Below are 20,070 nucleotides of genomic sequence, written 5' to 3'. Positions count from 1 at the left end.
GGATTAATAAGATAAGCAGAAGGATGAGCAAAAGAATTAAATACAAGATAAGAAGAAATACAAGATATTGAGTAAATAGAAGTCATTTAAAAAAGGAAAATCAGGGGGTATGGTGCCGCCAGCAGGTCAGTCTATACCTGTGAGACAAGTGCATCAGGAACCTGATGGCACCTTCAGACTTCCAGATACCCTATAATTTCTGCCGTGCCTTTGGCCAGGCCCCAAAAACTTGGGGCAAAGTTTACCAAGAAAGTAAATGGCCAAAAGTTAGGTATGTGGGAGACACACCCACAAACCACCTCCAGCTCAGCTATATAATTGGAGGCAAGGCCTCTCTGGTTCCTGATCAAACTGCTTAATGGCCATGATCCCAGAGACTCAGAAACAAATCTTGAAACCCAATGGCTTTTGGCAGAAATGCGCCTGGTCCCTGCAGTAGGTTACCAGTGCCAGGCCACCCCAGGTTTTGTGCCTTGGCCTGTTCCCCCTAGCGGCTCAGTGGCCACCATCCTCCAAAGGACACTGGACAGTCAGGTTTAGGCCCACAGTGATGAGACATATGAGACATGCAAGGCCTCACGGTATGGAGGTAGAGCCGGCCCTTTTCTCCTTCTCCCAATGAGACCCCAAGTCACCACCCATGAACAGCCTCTCTGGTTCCTGATCAAACAGCTTAATGGCCATGATCCCAGAGACTCAGAAACAAATCTCAAAACCCAGGGACTTTTGGCAGAAATGCGTCCAGTCCCTGCAGTAAGTTACCTGCGCTGGGCCACCTCAGGTGGGAAAGGGTGCTGTTCCTCCACCTGCTCCTATTGGCGGCTCAGTGGTTGCCATACTCCGCAGGCCACTGGACAGTCAGGTTTGGGCCCATAGTGATGAGACACGTGGGGCCTCACGGGTTGGGGATGGAGCCTGCCCTTTTCTCCCCACCCCAATGAGACCCTGACTTGCCGCCCATGAACGGCCTCTCTGGCTCCTTGATCAAGCTGCTTACAGCCATGATCCAAGAGACTCAGGAACAAATCTCGGAGCCCAGCAGGTTTTGGCAGAAATCCCTCCAGATTTAAGTGTTAAAATTTTGGAATTTCAAAATCGCACGGCCACTACTGCAGCCGCACAACATCATATGTTATTCATAACCAGCAATAGAAAACAAATTGTCTACCGGTGCCTTTTCGGCAGATCTGAGTGTTGGGGTAAAATCCCAAATAATAATGGTGGGTCTGGTGTCAAAATATTGAATGTGATCAAAGTAGAGAGAGAGTAATGTGGAAATCATCTGCCCCACAGATAGGGGGAGAGTGTGGAATGGGAGTATACTGAGGTTTTTGGTGATAGAGAATGGGCACTGGTGAAGGTACATGTGTTTCATTGTATGACCAAGACTTAAACCCAAACGCTTTGTGACTGCTCTCATGGTGATTCAATAAATAAAATTATTAAAAAATGAAAAAAAGTAAGGTGGAGTTCATGCCCAATTCAATCAGCTAATCAGTGGCTGAATAAATAGCAGTACTCCTACATTAAAAAATAAATAAATAAATAATAAGTAAATAAAAAAGGAAAATCATATAGAACATCAACTAAGCAAAGACTATTTCTTTGAGATCAATAATACCGTCTATACCAAATTGACCATGGCAAAATTACTAGCTTATTCTAAGTGAGAAGGGAAATATAATAACAGATTCTACAAACATTGAATAGGATAATCAAGAAAATATAAAAAAATTGTCAAGGCTGGAGTAATAGTACAGCAGGTAGGACGTTTGCCTTGCACAAGGTTGACCCGGGTTTGATTCCCATCATCCTATATGGTCCACTGAGCACTGCCAGGAGTAATTCCTGAGTGCAAAACCAGGAGTAACCCATGTGCATTGTCGGGTGTGACCCCTTCACCCTCAAAATAAAGAAAAAATTGTCAGCTTAAATATAATTAAATATTCATGCATGCATACACATACACACACACACACACACACGCATGCACATGCACGTACACATGCACACACAAGCCCATATCCAGCTTCTACAGTTTTACTGATAAATTAAATCAAATACTGTTGGAATGAACACTATCAATTTTTCTCAGAAAAAGAACCTGAATAGTTGGGATCATATAATTTTATGTGAACAGGTTCACCTGATATTTATACTTTAGTAACAAAATTTAAAGAACATATTACCAGAAAATAAAAATTGTAGATAATGTCTTTGTGACTATCAATATGAAATCCTCAAAACTTTTTTGCATTCTGAATCCAGTGAGATATTAAAATATACAGCATCATGGCCAGATTCCAAGTACTCAAGATACCTAAGACTGATAACAGCATTTGAAATTCTATCAGTGCTAGTTACTGTATCACAAATTAAAAGAGAAACACTGTGTGATCTTTTCAATGGGTTCAGGGAAAACCTGACAAACTGGATCTGCAGAGCCAACTGATTATAGTCAAACAAACCTGAACAATGCCGACAGAATGGTAGGGAGAACACATGGTAGACATGAAAGCAAGGCCCACTGTAGTGCCAGAAAGTTCTGTTGACCTGAAAGAAAAAAAAAAGACACATTTAATTTGAACTATTACTCTAAGTGCACTGTAGCACTGTAGCACTGTCTTCCTGTTGCTCGTCGATTTTGCTCGAGCGGGCCCAGTAATGTCCCCATTGTGAGACTTGTTACTGCGTTTGGCATATTGAATACATCACGAGTGAGTGATCACTCTAAATGCATTGGCAGAAAAATGTACAATGTGAATCAAAATTTGAAAAACTTTGCTCTGGGAGTTCAGGAGCTTCTCCCAGACACACTGTCACCCACGGTAGGTTGTCAAACATAGTCTGAACATGCCCTGCAGTACTCAGGGGTCACTAGGGTTGCACACAGCAATGGTCAGGGTTATGGGTCCAAGAAGGGTTGAGGTTTTCTTTAATAACACGTTCTTACGTCACCAGAAAAACAAGTGCCAGATACAATCACTTTTAATATCTCATTTTTAGTTCATGCTTATTGTATTTTATTTGGCTATTGTTTGTTTTTTGAGTTACATCGCATGGTGCTCAGGACTTACTCCTGTTTCTATGCTCAGGGATCACTCCTGGCAGGCTTGGGGAACCATATGGGATATCAGACATTGAACCTGGATCAATGAGCAAGGCAAACACTCTACCTGCTATTCTATCACTCTGGCCCCAGCTATTATATTTTTCATTGTGAAAGTCATACCTTGTCCAAAATAATGGGGAAAATATTATCTTAATAAATATTAAATTCTTCTGCCCCTCTCAGAGAGTCCGGCCAGCTGCAGAGAGTATCCCGCCCGCACGACAAAGCCTGCAAGCTCCCTGTGACGTATTCGATATGCCAAACACAGTAACAAGTGTCACAATGAAGACGTTACTGAGCCCGCTCGGGCAAATCGATGAATAATGGGAGGACACTGACAGTGAAAATATTATTAAACAATATTAAATATTAAATATTTTATTTGTTTGTATTTTTGGATATTAATATTACTTTGAATATTAATATAACGTTTTGTTTGAAGTTATATATTTTTATATATTTTGATCTTGTTTTAGTATTCTTAGCTACCTAAGGATTTGGACTTAGGACTCATTTTTAAAAATTTCTCTTTTTGAATTATGCTATTGAAACATAGCACAGCGGTAGGGCTTTTGCCTTGCACGCAGCCAACATGGCCGACCTGAGTTCAATTCCTTCACCCCTCTCGGAGAGCCCGGCAGGCTACCGAGAGTATCTCCCCCACACAGCAGAGCCTGGGAAGCTACCCGTGATGTATTTGATATGCCAAACACAATAACAACAAAGTCTCTAATGGATACGTTACTGGGCCTGCTCGAGCAAATGGATGAACAACGAGGTGACAGATCTTATTGAAAAGGATTTTGAACCACTTGTGCTTGCTTTAACTTTTTAACTTTTTTTTTTATCAATTTGTACTAATCCCTTTTACTAATTTTGTAATTTAATTCCTTTCAAAAGCCTGAGATTGTTTGTCTTTACACATTTGTAAGCAATATAACATTTAGGCCATAACTACTGTGCTTAGGGTTTTACTCCTGACTCTGTGCTCAAGAATCACTCCTGGAGGTACTCAGGGACAATAAGTAGAGCTAGAGATGTAAGTGGGGTTTAGTGCATATAAGACAAGTACTGATCTACTGCACTACTTTTTAGTCCTTCCTTTTTGATTATTTTTATCCTATATTTTATTCTGATCTATTCAAGAAATTTACACTTGGCAATTGGATTAACATTTTGTCTCTCCCTTTCTCTCTTTCTCTATCTTTGTTATGTATTTAACAACTTGCTTATGATTTTATGTATATCATATTACTTTAAAATATGGGGATATATCAGAATATGCTCGGCCCTGTATCGAGTCTGATAAGAATTAAATCCTATCTTACTTAGTAGCATGAGATCAAAGAAAATGACTAAGTCTCTCCACAAAATGTGCTATGTTCCATAGTGTTCTCTTGATTCTAACTCACCTTTCAAAATTAAGAAATTGTAGCAGCTATTCTTCAAAGATAACCCCCAGTGAATCAGTCTTGCAGTTTTCGCATCCTGTGTAGTTCCTTCTCTTGATCTGAATTGGCCCAATGACCTGTTCTTTACCAGAAGAATATACCAGAAGTGATATGGTATGATTCTCTCTTGGACTTCTTAAAATACTTCTTATGGGCAAAGTTAACCACTTTGCAAGGTGTTCTGATACCCAGACTGCCATGGGAAAGAAAGGTCAAACTAACCAAATAAAGGACTGTGACTGTACATGGCTGTCTACCTTTCTACTCCAGGCAAGACCAAACATACATGAAGAATCATATATAAGAAAGTTTTGGACAATTTGTTAGGCAGGGATAGAGAACCATATTAGTTAAATCTGACAGGTCTATTCTACTTATTTCCTACAATGTGCACGTTTTTTTCTTGGGAAATAAAGATCCAGTAATTCTAAATCACTCTCTGCTGCTTTGAACTGCAAATTATCTAGCAGAATTTTCTTGATTTATCTAGAGGCATATACTTAGTGGCCTTGTGCATCTTAGTCATTATATTTATTTCCCTCATTTTTCATCACTCCAATAATATGGTAAAGATGTTGAGTTAGAATATTCACTTTTTTAAAAAAAATCTCAAAGTTTGTCTTAATTACCATTTAAAGTGAATATGATTTTTTAAAAACAGGGGTGTAAGCAGTGATAGAGCACTTGCCAAGTAAATGTGAGGCCCTGGTTTTAGTACTTAGCCCTTCAAAGAGTAAAAATAACAAATAATAATTTAAAAAAATAACTGAATTATACCCAAAAGGAGAGAGGGAGAGAGAGGAGAAAAGTGCCTGCTATAGAGGCAAGCAGGGAATGGAGTATGGGGGATAATAGAAGGGAACCTGGGGACACTGGTGCTGGGAAATGTACATTGGTAGACGGATAGGTGTCCGAATATTGTATGAACAAAATCCAATCATGAACACTTTGTAAATAAATAAATTTTAATCAAAAAATATATACTACATGAATTTGGTTATTGCAAGTAACCCATGATAAAAAAAACATTGAATTTTGTAATAAAATTAAGTTTCTAGGTCCGTTAAACTGCTGATTACCTGATTCTAAGGTAATAAATGCCAATTTAAATAATAATAAAAAATGGACTGAATTTAAATCCTTTCCATTATTTAAATTGGTTCTTTCCTTTCTGTAATCCCAATAAATACAGAAAACTTCTGATGAATTATGGTTAAATGTCTAACTTAAAGAGCATATTTAGGATAAGCCGAATAAGAACCTTAAAATATTTAATCCCCTGTGATGGGGAGATAGCTCAATGGTCTTGAAGGCATGCTTTGTATGTGGGAGGCTGGGTTTTAGCCCCGGTACCATATGGTCTGCTATTCACTGCCAGAACTAATCCCTTGAATACAGAGCTGGAAGCAACCCCTGAGCTCTGCCAAGTGTAGCCTTATCCCTCAAAAGGAGGGGAATAAAAGAACACAAAAAAATTAAATCCTTACAGAGAGGATTTATACCTATACACTTAGGTATTACTAGATTTGCTGAGAGTTTGAAAAGATTTTATGCTAAATCTCACACAGAGAGTTAAAAGATAAGATCAATACATACGTGATTAACTGAGCGACATCATGGCGTTTTCTTCTTGGAAGAATACTCCCCCTCCATTTAGAAAAATTGTCCAAGGTAAAACTTGCATTGGGACTTATTTTTATCTTATCTTTGTCATTCCAGATTTCCATTCCAACTAAAGCCACATGAGTATTTAGTTTTTTATAAAGCTGTCCAAAGATAATAAACGGCAAAGCAATGACTCACAATGTCACTGTGAACTTTTATTTTAAAATATTTTAGTAAAAATTTTATATGTTTGTGTGTGTGTGTCACAGAGTAAAGTAGAACCTCTTAATTGCAAAATAAGTATTTTCCCACTAAACTACTAATCTGTATTTCTGGTTTGATATCTTTTTAAAATAGCAATGTAATTTAAACCTCCAAATTTATTTATATAGCATTGAAAAAAAATTCCTTCCAAACAAGATTGTGAAATGGAGTTTATCATCTCTTTTAGAAACACAAGATTCCAGTTCATAGGCAAAACACATACCCTTATGTATTTTAGGTCTACAAACTATGTTTTTTTTTGTTTTTGTTTTTTTTTTTTTAGCAAATATCCAATTGAAATCACTCTTTTTAGAAATTACTTGGAATATACTATAAATTTTTCACTTATCAGTTCATTTTTGTAATCTCATTTTAAGTATGTTTGTTCATGCGCTCTGTAATATTCTCATCATGGATTTCAGAATTAGCAAGGCTGAATTTCTTCTGATTAGAAAATTAAAATACTCTCATCGGGGAGATACAAATCAAAACAACAATGAGGAATCATCTTATACCACAGAAACTGGCACACTTCAACAAGAACAGTTAGTGCCGGTGTAGATGCCGAGAGAAAGGGACTCTCATACATTGTTGGTAGGAATGTCAACAAGTTCAGACTTTTGGGAAAACAATATGGACACTCCTCAAAAATCTAAAAATTGAGCTCCCATATGAACCAGCAATACCACTCCTGGGAATATCTCCCAGAGATGCAAAAAAACACAGTAGAAATGACATTTTCACTTGTATGTTTATTGCAGCACTGTTAATAATAGCCAAAATCTGAAAAAAAACCTGAGTGCCCGAGAACAGATGACTGGTTAAAGAAACTTTGGTACATGTACACAATAGAAATCTATGCAGCTATTAGAAGAGATGAAATAATGAGATTTTCATATAAGTGGATGGACCTGGAGTGTATCAGGTTAAGTGAAATTAGTCAGAAAGAGAGGGACAGACATAGAATGGCTGCACTCATTTGTGGAAGATAAAGTAGCATACTATGAGACTATTACCTAAGGACAGTAGAGATAAGTGCCAGGAGGATCACTCCAAGGTGTGGAAGCTAGCCTCATGTGCTGGAGGAAAAGGCAATTGAGATAGAGAAGGGACCACTAAGTAAATGATGATTGGAGGAATTGCTCGGAATGGGAGATGTGTCCTGAAAAGTAGACTAAGGACGAAACATGATGGTCTTAGTATCTGTGTTGCAAATCACAAGGCCCAAATTTAGAGAGAGTAGGAAGAATGGCCACAGAGTCAAGGGGTGATGAGATGGGGGTGGCGGGAAGAACACTGGGTAGAATGGTGGTGGATAATATGCACTGGTGGAGGGATGGGTGCCTGATCATAGTATGACTGAAACGTAATCATGAAAGTTTATAACTGTATCTCATGGTGATCCAATAAATAAACAAAAATCAAAAAAATGAAAAAAGAAAATTAAAACACTGAGCTAGAAAGATAGTTTAGAGGGCAAGGCACAGACCTTGCATGAAGCCAGTCTGATTGGAACCCTGGCACTATATATTCCTGAGCCCCGTCAGGAGTGAACTGTGTGCCCTATGCACAGTGCCAGGAGTAAGCCCTGAGCACAGCCAGATTTGCCCTTCTACCCCCACACCCCACAGAGGAAAATAACATACTACCTGAAAAAGTGAAAAAAATTCTGAATCTGTGAATCACTACACAGTAAGTATTCCTCTAATTCTTAAGCCTCAACTGCATCAAATTATCTACAATGAATATAGAAAAAAACTTAGTAAATATAAATTATGCTTGAGATTATAGGCATGTTTTAAAAATAAGTGTTAATTGCTATTATAGTTCATTTAACTGCACACTGTTGATCAAAGAATACAAACTTCCACTTAAAAGAATAAAATAAAATTAGGGCCCAAGCCCTAATACAACAAGTAGAGCAATCATCTTACAAACGGTTTGCTCCTCAGCATCCCATATGGTTTCCCACGCACTACCAGGAGGAATTACTGAGTGAAGAGCCAAGAGAAACCCCTGTCCATCTCTGGGCATAAGCCCCAAACAAACAAACAAATAAATAAAATAATAATAATAAAATCATGAAATTTCCCATAACAGATGGAACTAGAGCATATGATGCTGAGTGAAGTAAGTCAGGAGGAAAAGGATCAATACAAATGTGACCCCTCTCATATGTGGAATTAATTTTTGCTATTTGTATCTGATTCTATTTCTCAATTCTTTCTCCAGGCATGCATTTATTTTCATAATCCATGTAAACTCATTTCACTCAGATTATTGGTAAATTCCATCTTGTTAAATTCAACATTCAATAATCAATCCTCAGCATCATTTAATATTATTGATTGTTCTTCTCAGTAGATTTCTATTTCAAGTATCTTAGATTCTCCAATATCTTTCTAATCAATAAGGAATAACAAATTCTAGAAATATGCCCACCAGACCTTTAGGCTCCCACCTCCTCCACTAATCAAATATCATCTCCTCACCCACTTTCCCTGGTTTTCTTTTTTTCAGCCACAACATCCATATTCCATTGTCCTCCAAACAAGGCAATCTAGGTTTTGTCATTAGCATATTTTCTGCCTCTTTGCCCCTTTTCTGTCGGTCCCTGCTCAAGTGTAATCCTATTAGCAAATTCTTCTTTGCTTAACATGGAATCCAAGATGAACCTCATTCTCTTTCTTATTTTTGCTCTGCTTATGTTTCTCTGTAGCACTCATTACCACTATTCATATGACTCATTTTATTTACGGGAGGACTGTGACCATGACCATGACCGTGTCTTCCTGAATTGAATGTATATACCTTGGAGGAAAAAGATGGGCATCAGTTCTATTTGCCTACATTTTATCTGTGATCTGAAAAAACATATGACGTAAAATGCAGCTTAAAAATATAGCTATTCTGTGGGTTCATTAAGAACAATGAATGTGATCTGTGTTGAAAAATAAGCTGTGTGATTAATCATGAATTTATTTTTTCACTTCAGAGCACAGTCAGTGATACTGGGTTACTGGGTTTGTGCTCAGACTTGACAACTGGTGGTTCTCATAGAAATATTAGGAATTGTTAGTATTAGGAATTGTATTAATACAGTAGGCTGAGTATAAGGCAAACACCTTTCACTGTCACTGTCACTGTCTTCCTGTTGTTCATCAATTTGCTAGAGTGGACCCAGTAACGTTTCCATTGTGAGACTTGTTGTTACTGTGTTTGGCATATCGAATAAATCATGGATAGTGTGCCAGGCTTTGCCGTGTGGATAAGATACTCTTGGTAGCTTGCCAGGCTCTCTGAGAGGGGCAGAGGAATCAAACCCGGGTCAGCCGGGTCAGGCGCGTACAAGGCAACACCCTACCTGCTGTGCTAACTATGCTATCTTTCAGGCCCAATAGAATTAACTATAATTATCTTTCTCTTCCTAGTGAATTCACCAAATATTACAAAATAACTCACTCCTTTCAACTAAGTAAGCTGACCATATATGTAACAAATTATCAACTAAAATTCAACTAGAAGGAATGTAGGAATCATTTTTAAAAGATTTTGGAAATTATATGATACTCTTATGTAAAAGAATAAACAGTTGTGTAACTGGCCTTGATATAAAACCGATTTAATTTTAAGTATTTCCTCTACATTTTTCTAATTTTTGATATTAGTAGTTATTAGTAGTATACTTGGTTCTAAGAATTTTTTAGAAAACGTTCAGTTTAGCAATATCAGAATAATTCTGAATATGAAATGAGATAATGAATATGAGCAATGTCAGAAGCATCTTTTTGGTTTTCTTTTTCTATTTTATTTTGTCAAGTGCTTTCAATTGAGACTTTTAAAAAATGTTTTCTAATTGAGCTCTGGAAAAATAAGATCATTCACCTAAATTAACTACGTGTGTGTGTGTGTGTGTGTGTGTGTGTGTGTGTGTGTGTGTGGTGAGTGCATGTGGGGGGGTCTATATGTGTGTGTGTTTGTGCTACACCTAAATATGCTCAGGTTTACTCACAACTCTGTGCTCATGGATCACTCCTGGTGATTACAGAACCAAATGCAGGCCTGGAGACTCAAACATGTCTTATTTCTCCAGTCCAAAATATCTGTTTTACCTTCATGGTCCAGTAGTACGGCAAAGATGAGAAAAAAATCCCTCATACAATATTGACCAAAACTTAAATGATAAAAGTTTTGGTCACTCTTCTGGCATCTGTCTGAAGCATTAGTCCTAGTGTTAGTGTTGACTCTCTTTGCTGTTCAGTGATAATTTGTAGAAATATTCAATGACACTTCACTTAATCACTTCACTTAATCGCCGTTATTCATCGATTTACTCGAGCGGGTGCCAGTAAAGTCTACATTCATCCTGGTTGCGTGCTAGCATAGCCCAATGGTATCTGTTCATTCTAGGAACATGCAGAGCCTCAAACCGATCATTCAAGGTCTTGACAAAGAAGTCTGACCATCTTGTAGGTGGGCATCCACGTGATCTTTTGATGTCCCGTGGAATCCAATCAGTAATGGCTCTAGTCCAGCGGTTGTCTGTAAACTTCATTACATGTCCAGCACATCTGATTTTTGATGTCTTGGCAAATGAGACAGCGTCCCTGATTCTTGAGCGTTGACGAAGATCAGAACTCCGGATTCTATCCCTCATTTGAGTGAATCGTGATATTCCAAGCATAGCTCTTTCGATTCCTCTTTGAGAGACCCGAATAGCGTTCTCATCCTGTTTTCGTAGGGTCCAGGTCTCTGAGGCATATGTTAATGCAGGAAGAACAGTGGAATCAAAGAGATGTGCTCGTAGCTGGAGGTTCTTTGTCCTTTTAGTTATTTCTTCAACGCTCTTGAAAGCATTCCAAGCCATTCTCTTCCTCCTACGCAACTCAGGTGCCAGGTCATTTATCATGTTGATTTCTCGACCTAGGTATATATAACTGTTGCATTCGGAGATGGTGGTTCCGTTGAGAACGAATGGAGCATCAGGAACAAGGCTGTTTCTCATAAACATTGTCTTCGTAAGATTCAGCTGTAGTCCGACCTTTCCACATTCACGGTCAAAGTCATTCAGCATTTGTGCTGCTTGGCTAATGTTTGGTGTTATTAGAACGATGTCATCAGCAAAGCGGAGGTGGTGTAGTTGCCGACCATCTATCTTCACTCCCATGCTTTCCCATTCCAGTCGTCGCATGATGTTCTCGAGGGTGGCACTGAAGAGTTTTGGTGAAATGGTATCACCCTGTCGAACCTCTCTCTTGATATGGATGATTACTTCTTTGTAGAATGGTGAGATCTTGGTAGTGAATCCGCAATAGAGCTCACAAAGGATCCTGATGTATTGAGTTTGTACACCCTGATTGGCTAGAGCTTCCATAACCGCTTCTGTCTCAACAGAATCAAAGGCCTTCTTTAAATCAATGAATGTTAGACAGAGCGGCATCTTGAACTCCCGAGAAACCTCAATGAGCTTAGTAATCGTGTGGATATGGTCGATGGTACTGAATCCTTTTCGGAATCCGGCTTGTTCACATGGTTGTCCTTCATCTAGTGTTCTTCCAATCCTATTCAGGATGACTTGAGTGAACAGTTTGTAGATGACAGACAATAGGCAGATTGGGCTATAATTGCCAATGTCGTGGATGTCTCCCTTCTTGTATAGTAGTACAGTCCTGCTGGTTTCCCATTGGGATGGAACCTTGCATTCAGACAGGTAGCGTGTGAAGAGCCGAGCCAATGTATTGATGAGTACTGATGGTAAGTTCTTCAGGTGTTCAGGTCTGATCTTGTCTGGGCCAGGTGCTCTTTGTTTCTTTACCGACGAGATGGCATGTTGGATTTCGGAAGGGAGAACACTGGGAACGACATATCCATCATGTGGTATGTGGTATGTGGGCAAGTGGACGTGGCTATTAAAGAGATCTGAGTAGAAGTCATGAATAATCTTCTCCATTGCCCTTCTGGAATATGTGATAGATCCATCACGATGTCGGAGGGCAGTCATCTTGGTTTTGTAGTTGGTGAAGGACAGGCGGGCATTACGAATGTTTTTCCCAGCTTCTGCCGCATCTACCAGTACTGCTGCTCTCTTGTTTTTGAGGTCATCCTTGATGGCTTCTCTGCACTTCTTTGCCAGTTTGGATGTTCGCTTGTGGTTGCCTGAGGCATGTGCCAAGCCACATTGGCGAATAAGTTCAAGAGTGTTCGAAGAAAGGCGGTTTTTTGTGGTTATCTCTCTCTTGGCATTCTTCACACAATCATGGAGGTGCTGAATCATTCGATCACATTCCTCATCAATGTTGTCAATGACGGCATCTTCCCATGTTGCCACAACAGAGCCAAAGAGCTCCCAGTTGGTGGTTGTTCTGGGAGTCCTCTTCTTAAACCTTGCATTCTTTTCTCCTCATTCTGTGAGGTAGAATTTTGCACGAAGAAGACGGTGGTCTGATCCCGTTTGGAATTTTGGGACAACAGCAACATCGGTTAGGCAAAACTGCCGATTGAATATGATGTGGTCTATTTCATTGTGGAACCGTCTATCGGGAGACTCCCATGTCCAACGTTTAGATTCAGCCTTTTGGAACTGTGAGTTACCATGGAAGGTTTTGGTTGACATGATGAATTCAGACAGTCTGTCACCCTGTTCGTTCCATTCCAGGCCATGGGTCCCGATGTGGAGTTCATCGACTGATCTTCTTGGTCCTATTTGGCATTAAAATGACCGACAATGATCTTGTAGAAGGTGTGATCTTCTTTATAGAACTTCTCCAGCTCCATGTAGAACTTCTCAGTTTCTCTTTCACCATAACTGGATGTTGGTGCATAGACAACAAAGATAGAAACTGCCGGTAGTGAGCCACATCTATTCAAGTGTAATCGTCCGATTCGGGTTGTTAGGCATTCAAATGAATCAGTGCTCCTGGCTAAGTTTGTGTTGACAAGGATACCAACACCACTGACGCCTCTTTTATCACATGTTCCAAGGAACAGTTCTTCTCCAGTGTCGAAAACGGCATGATGTGATTGATGTCTTCTCGTTTCAGTCAGACCAATGATGTCGTACTTGATCTTTCGCGCTTGTACCATAAGGTCTTCAATGGATGCAGTAGATGCCAGCGTACGAGCATTAAAAGTACAGACAATCATTTTTGTTTTTCTGCGTTTTGGCAGCCTATTTCTGCCTTGGTTTGGGACTGGATCTGTCAGTAGCTAGACAGTTACGCCCTCCAACTGCCATGTAACCCCAACAACGGCCAGGATCCAGAGATTATCACAACAAGCTCCCGGGATAGCACAAGGCAGAGTCTCCTACCCTGTGCCTGACTATCCTCGCCAGGGCCCAACAGCTGAAGACCTCCAGGCCCCAGCCAAGGCCTTACTGGGGCCACTCTTCACACACTTGGATAAGCCTCAGGCATAACAGAACTGGCAGAGGAAACCAGGTGTGTGGGACCCGGGGCTGAGATCTCCAAGCCTGCACGGTTTGGGACTGGACCTGTCAGTAGCTAGACAGTTATGCCCTCCAATGACACTTCATTGAAAATTATTCAAGTTACATTTAATAAAATATATCTCACCATATTGACGTAATTGGTCATCTCAAATACTCTTTTTCTTATTTCCTCTGGATCTTCATTATATTTTTTAAACTAGAAAACAAGCAAGAAAAATGTGGGCACTGACATAAATGAATATAACTGAAGGTTTACCCCCCAAATATGTTTATAATACTTAACAGCAATTAAAATTCAAGACCAGTTATAAATATTAATACTCAAAGTTGAGAAAGAAACTGCTTCATTTTATTTCTTTAGCTCAGTTAAAATACATTAGGGGCTTAGGAAATAACTCAAAGGCCTAGTGCTTATACTTTGCATGTGGAAGATTCAATCAATCACCACATGGTTTCCTGATCACTGCTGAGAGCAAGAAACCCCAAGCCAAGAGTGACTCCAAGCACAGCCAGGTAGGGCCACAAAACAAAACAAAGCAAAGTAATTTTATGGACTTTAATGGTAGAGGGGAAGTACTAGTGTAGTATAAAGGTCTACGGGATTATTCTAAATATAGTCTGTTAAAATACCATGATTTCCTATTCTGTGCAAAATAGAATTTATTCATAAAGGATTATGAACAACAAATACATTCAGCATAATAAGAAAGAACGAAGATTTGTTGCCTGAACAAATTAATTTTCACTTTTTAAGATTTCTTTTGAGATAACACATGTAAATCTCAGTTTTAAAAAATTCCAATATGTAAAAATGAAATCATTTTTTTCTGTTTTGTTTTGGGGTAATATCCAGCTGTGCTCATAGCTTATTTCTAGCTGTGCACTCAGGTTTCTCTGCTGGCAGAGCTCAGGGAACCATATGGTTTACAAGGCAAGTCCCTTACACACTGTGCTATTTCTCTGACAGCTAAAAATTAATTCTTATGAAAGGAGATGATCAATAAATATTATTTTGAAATCATCTTTCTCAGATTTTATTCATTGACCTTTTAATAATTACCACTTGCCAATAAGTATAAATTTACCAATGATTTTTCTATTTAACTGAGAACCAAATGACAAAGTAACTTAAGTGGAAACTATTTGTAGCTCTTAAGATTTAAAAAAAATGGTGCAATAAAGCACAAAAACTAATGTATGCATATTATTAGCACATTCTTAAGGAGAAATCATATCAGTCTAATTACCTATAAATTTAATTCAGAATATTTTCTAAAATATAATAGCTCATATTCATGATTTTTAAAATGGATCCACATATTTAAAATCTCACACAATGAAAAGACTTATCTAGAACATTTTAAAGGCACAATTATCTGATATAATTACCTCACCATTATCCAGTACCAAATAATATTCTATGTATTTCTTATTTTTCTGAGCTTTCCGATCATTAAATTTCTACAATAAATATAAAAAATAGAATTATTAGGCAGCACGTTTTCTATAAAACTTATTATTTTATTCAAAACATAATTTTATTAACTCAGTGAATAGAGATAGAAACGACAATATTAAAGTTTTAACTTTAACACCAAAATTATCCATAGCCAAAGTTCAGAATGTTAAAATTGGAAAAGAGAAATGTATTCTTTTGTCTCTTCCTTTTGTTTACCAAAGTGTTTAATCACTGCACATGTAATCAAAAAGGAGTATGAAACCAAAATCAAAGTCCTTAGATTTTATTTTTTTTATTTATTTAAAAATTTTTTATTAGTCAATCACCATGAGGTGCAGTTACAGAGTTATAAACTTTCATGCTTGCATTCCAGTCACACAAAGTCCTTGGATTTTAGAGCCCAAGACTGTCCACCATCCTGTTGTGATATAGAAAAACATTGACCTTTGCATTCTCCTAATGTTTTTTCTGAGTCAATCTTTATTTCTGTTCCTGTGAAATCTCTTCCTCTACTAAGAGCAAGATGCATGAATCCTTCAGAAACCCAGTCAGTTATCTCTCCTTCCTTCCTTCCTTCCTTCCTTCCTTCCTTCCTTCCTTCCTTCCTTCCTTCCCTCCCTCCCTCCCTCCCTCCCTCCCTCCCTTCCTTTCTTCCTTCCTTCCTCCCTCCCTTCTATCCCTCCTTCCTCCATGCAGTGGTCAGGGGTTACTCTTGGCTCTACACTCGGAAATCACTCCTGGTGGGCTCTGGGGACCGTATGGGACGCTGAGGATTGAACCCAGGTCAGCTGCATGAAAGGCAAGTGCCATACCTACTGTCCTATCTCTCCATCCCCACCCAGACATTTTTCTTCTCAGTAGAGCTGGGGCTCATTCTTATCTCCCTAGTGTCTCTATTTTATGTTCCTTTTCCTCAAAAAAATCAAAAACACCCATATTTCATAGTAACAGATGTATTTTGAAAAGTAACAGATATATTTTCTCCCAAAATTATAAACCATCAAAACACTTTCTGCTTCATTTCTGGAAAGGCATGTCTTTTAGCCAGTGAATAGCTTGTACTCATCACATCAGATGATGGAAGGGAGACATTTAGGTATTATATAACAAAAAATTGGTTACCCCCAACCCCACATAAGAGTTCCAAATCATGATCTATACACTAGGTTTATAGAAGTGAAATAATCATGGCACTTCTGCTTGAGGAATTGACTCAAAATAAGGAAGCAAATATAAATTTGTCTAATCATAACCAGTGCTATCACTGTATCGCACTGTATCACTGTCATCCCATTGTTCATCGATTTGCTCAAGCGGGCACCAGTAACATCTTCATTTGCCCCTCTCTCATGCTAGTGTAGCTCGATGGCGAACTGGGGGCTCTTCCAGGGTCAGGGGAATTAGGACCGTCATTAGCACTATAGTAAGGATTAAATGTCAGAATGTGAAAATGAGGGACAGAGTAATAGTTACAGAATAGAAGATCAGGGAAAGCACTTTAAAGTCCACCCTGAAGCATATTTAAATTTTTATGAATACACAAATTATTTATCTTCCCTCGTCTAGCTTATCATTTTCACAAACATTTGTGCTTCAGGATCAACTCTTTCCATCTGTACTAAAGTAGCTAATTTGATACTTATATTATCCAATAAGAAAAGACAGGAATATGGGGTCCAATAATAATGAGTATTTTTCATCCGTAGCTTTCTAGATATTATACTAAATGCTCGAGTGGGCCCAGTAATATTGTGAGACCTGTTACTGTGTTTGGCATATCGAATACATCATGGGTAGCTTTCCAGGCTTTTCCATGTGGGTGAGATACTCTCTTGGTAGCTTCCTGGGCTCTCTGAGAGGGGTGGAGGAATCGAACTCAGGTCAGCCATTGGCTGCATGCAAGGCAAATGCCTTACTCACTGTGCTCTAGCTCCAGCCCGATATGCCAAACACAGTAACAAGTCTCACAATGTTACTGGTTCCACTCGAGCAAATCAATGAACAACAGGAGGACAGTGCTAGAGTGATATACTAAATGCAATAAAAATATTAGAAGTCTTTAAAATTAAAAGAAAATATAATGTATTCTACAGAAAAATAATTGCAGTTACTAGTGTATGGAGAATAAATTCTACTCAGACAAGCATGAAAGTGAAGAAATCAGGTAGAAGTTGCCACCATGGTTACAATGAGATGGATAATGCTGCAAGGTAGTTGGGAAGAAGGAACACAGAGAAACAGAGTACGTGGCATCTTTTGCTTATACAGCTGAGGAAGGATGATGGAGAGAGAGAGAGAAACCAATGACAGTTTTAATATTTGGCCAGGAGCGAGTGATAAATAGACTGAGGTGGGAAATAATAAGGAAGAAGCAAATTTTGTTTGATGTTTATAAACTGATCATTCTACTTGACCCCATTAAGTTTGTTACATATCAGAAGTTCAAATGGATAGAGGAAGGGAGTAGTTTGGATTTGGAGAAGCAGTCAAAGTTGGAGATTATATAATGAGAGTGATTAGGAAGAGTGTCTGTTTAAAGAAGGCTGTGCTATACAGAAAATAATTTGTAAATAAGGCAAAAGACTGTACCCAGGGTTGAGCTTAAGAGAGTATAGAAAAGAGATAAAAATTAGCACATAGAGAAGAGGTAATAGTTCCAACAGAAAAATTAACTGAATTATAGTGCTAGTAGATGATATGAAGAAACACAAAACAATAGGGTGCCATGAAAACAAGAGCACTGTGAATGATTATCAAGAGTTGGGAACAGAAATAAAAGGGCTGTAACAACCTCACCCAGGAGATCCACATTAACAAGATCACAGGGACCATCACCAAAAGTAGTTCTTCTGGCTACTTGTATTTCTCCAGTAGGATTTAAATCCACAAAACATTGAAATCAGCAAAATTTTTTAAAAAATTTACACTATTTCTTTCCAGTGCTTATGAACTCTGAGATATTTAGGAGAGATTCATATATGAACAGGATTCTAAAGAAACTGAGGGAGCCAGAACTATAGTACAGCCGTAGGGCATTTCCCTTTCACATGCCGTCTAGGTTTGATCCTAGCACCCCATATAAACTTTCTAGTCTGCCAGGAGTGATCCCTGAGCAAAGAGCCAGGACTAATCCCTGAACACTGCTGTGTATGGCTAAAACAACAGCAGCAACAACAACAACAACAACAACAACAACAACAACAAAATCAATGTTAAAAAAATGGTGTTGAATTCACACCCATGGTCCTCAAAGATGCAAGGGAAGCATTGCGCTGATTAGAAAATGATTTTAATATATACTCTGTAGTTCCAAACAAAAGTTATATGTATTTTCTTCTATTAATTGGAATAAAATTCCATATGTAAAGTTGTCTGAGTTCCTATAAAAATATTGGTTTTATTTTTCTTGTTATATCCCCAGGACTTTTTAGAAAGATTCCTTATGATCCCATTCATAAATAACAGGATATTTTACTCAAAGTCATACTAACATTTAATACCTTAGTCATACATTGTAGAAATGCTTTAATAGACTTCTTTTTATTAGTAACTATTATATCTAAAACTTCTTTTAATCCTTAGAATCATTAGTAATAGCTTATATGTAAATACCTTAATAAATCATCATGTGCAGCAATGGTTTAGTTTTATTACAGTCTGCTAATATAACAATGAATATAACATGTCAGTCCATTGTCATTGTAAATATTAGAACCCAGGACTACTAATATAGGATCCCCGAATATATCACCAAGGAAAACTAAAGGTGTACATACAATCAGACTGGAAGCAGGAGGAACCACTGCCTGCCGAGATCCATGTGCCCATAAAACATCATCCATTCCACAAGAACTGTTCATCTTTTCATCTGGATCATAATTGAAGAGCGCATGTTCCTGCTCATCCTGATTTGTGGGGCCCAAAGGTTCAATGAAGTAGCTTTGATCTCCATGACTGAAGTAGCCTCTGAAAAACAAATTGTTTTATGCTTCTTGGTGCTATAGACACAACTCTCTGAAAAGATACAAATGTCCAAACATTCCAACTTTATGGCAGTAGAATACTACATAAACTATAGCTAAAGATACCTTCTTTGGTGATCTAAACTAATCTTCTCCTTGAGGATATGAATCCTGCTGGGGGTGAGACTTCTGCATTATTGAATAGCTAACTTATCCCATAGTTAACACAAGAATGGAAATTTCCTGAATTTCAAGAGAGTGTTCTTCCAATGTCCAGACTAGTCTTCTATAAAGGTACAAAGTGAAAAGGGAAATCAAAGTATTAAAGAGGGTACACATAGAATGCTTTGGACCCTAGACTACAAAAATGAGAACATGAAGAAAAGAAATCAAGGGTAGTGGGAAGTAAGAAGAGATATATAAACGTTCAAATTGTGTCTTTTAAAGAAGCATGGGCAGGAGTAGGGAACCTGGGGACATTAGTGAAAAGAAATTTGTACTTGGGGTTGGATTGGTTATGGAATCATGTATGCTAAAACTCTACTATGAACAAATTTAAAAACCATGGTGCTAAAATAATGTTTTAAAGTTTTAAGTGGAAAATATTTTATAACCTCTTTCAACATAGAAAGCACAGAAAATCACCATTAGGGCTGGAGTGATAAAATAGGTGTACAACAGGTGATGCTTGCCTTTCACATGTCTGACCCAAGTTCTATCTTCAGCACTACACATGGCTCCCTGAGTACAACCAAGAATAATCCCTG

General features: G+C 38.3%; 1 protein-coding gene across 1 annotated transcript in view; it reads right to left on the bottom strand.

Moving 5' to 3' along the window:
• The window catches only part of ADAM28 (ADAM metallopeptidase domain 28), a 67,050-nt gene that overhangs the window by 24,790 nt on the left and 22,190 nt on the right, over nt 1-20,070 (bottom strand). Inside the window, exons 6-10 of the mRNA XM_056118822.1 lie at nt 19,118-19,307; nt 15,272-15,343; nt 14,007-14,078; nt 6,160-6,329; nt 2,469-2,553 (exon numbers count right to left, since the gene is read on the bottom strand). Coding sequence (XP_055974797.1) covers nt 2,469-2,553; nt 6,160-6,329; nt 14,007-14,078; nt 15,272-15,343; nt 19,118-19,307 — 589 coding nt within the window. The remainder of the gene's footprint in view (nt 1-2,468; nt 2,554-6,159; nt 6,330-14,006; nt 14,079-15,271; nt 15,344-19,117; nt 19,308-20,070) is intronic.

This window comes from Sorex fumeus, unplaced genomic scaffold, assembly GCF_029834395.1.
Source record: "Sorex fumeus unplaced genomic scaffold, SorFum_2.1 ptg000039l, whole genome shotgun sequence".
Classification (NCBI taxonomy): Eukaryota; Metazoa; Chordata; class Mammalia; order Eulipotyphla; family Soricidae; genus Sorex; species Sorex fumeus.
This window is presented reverse-complemented; position numbering and strand designations above follow the sequence as displayed.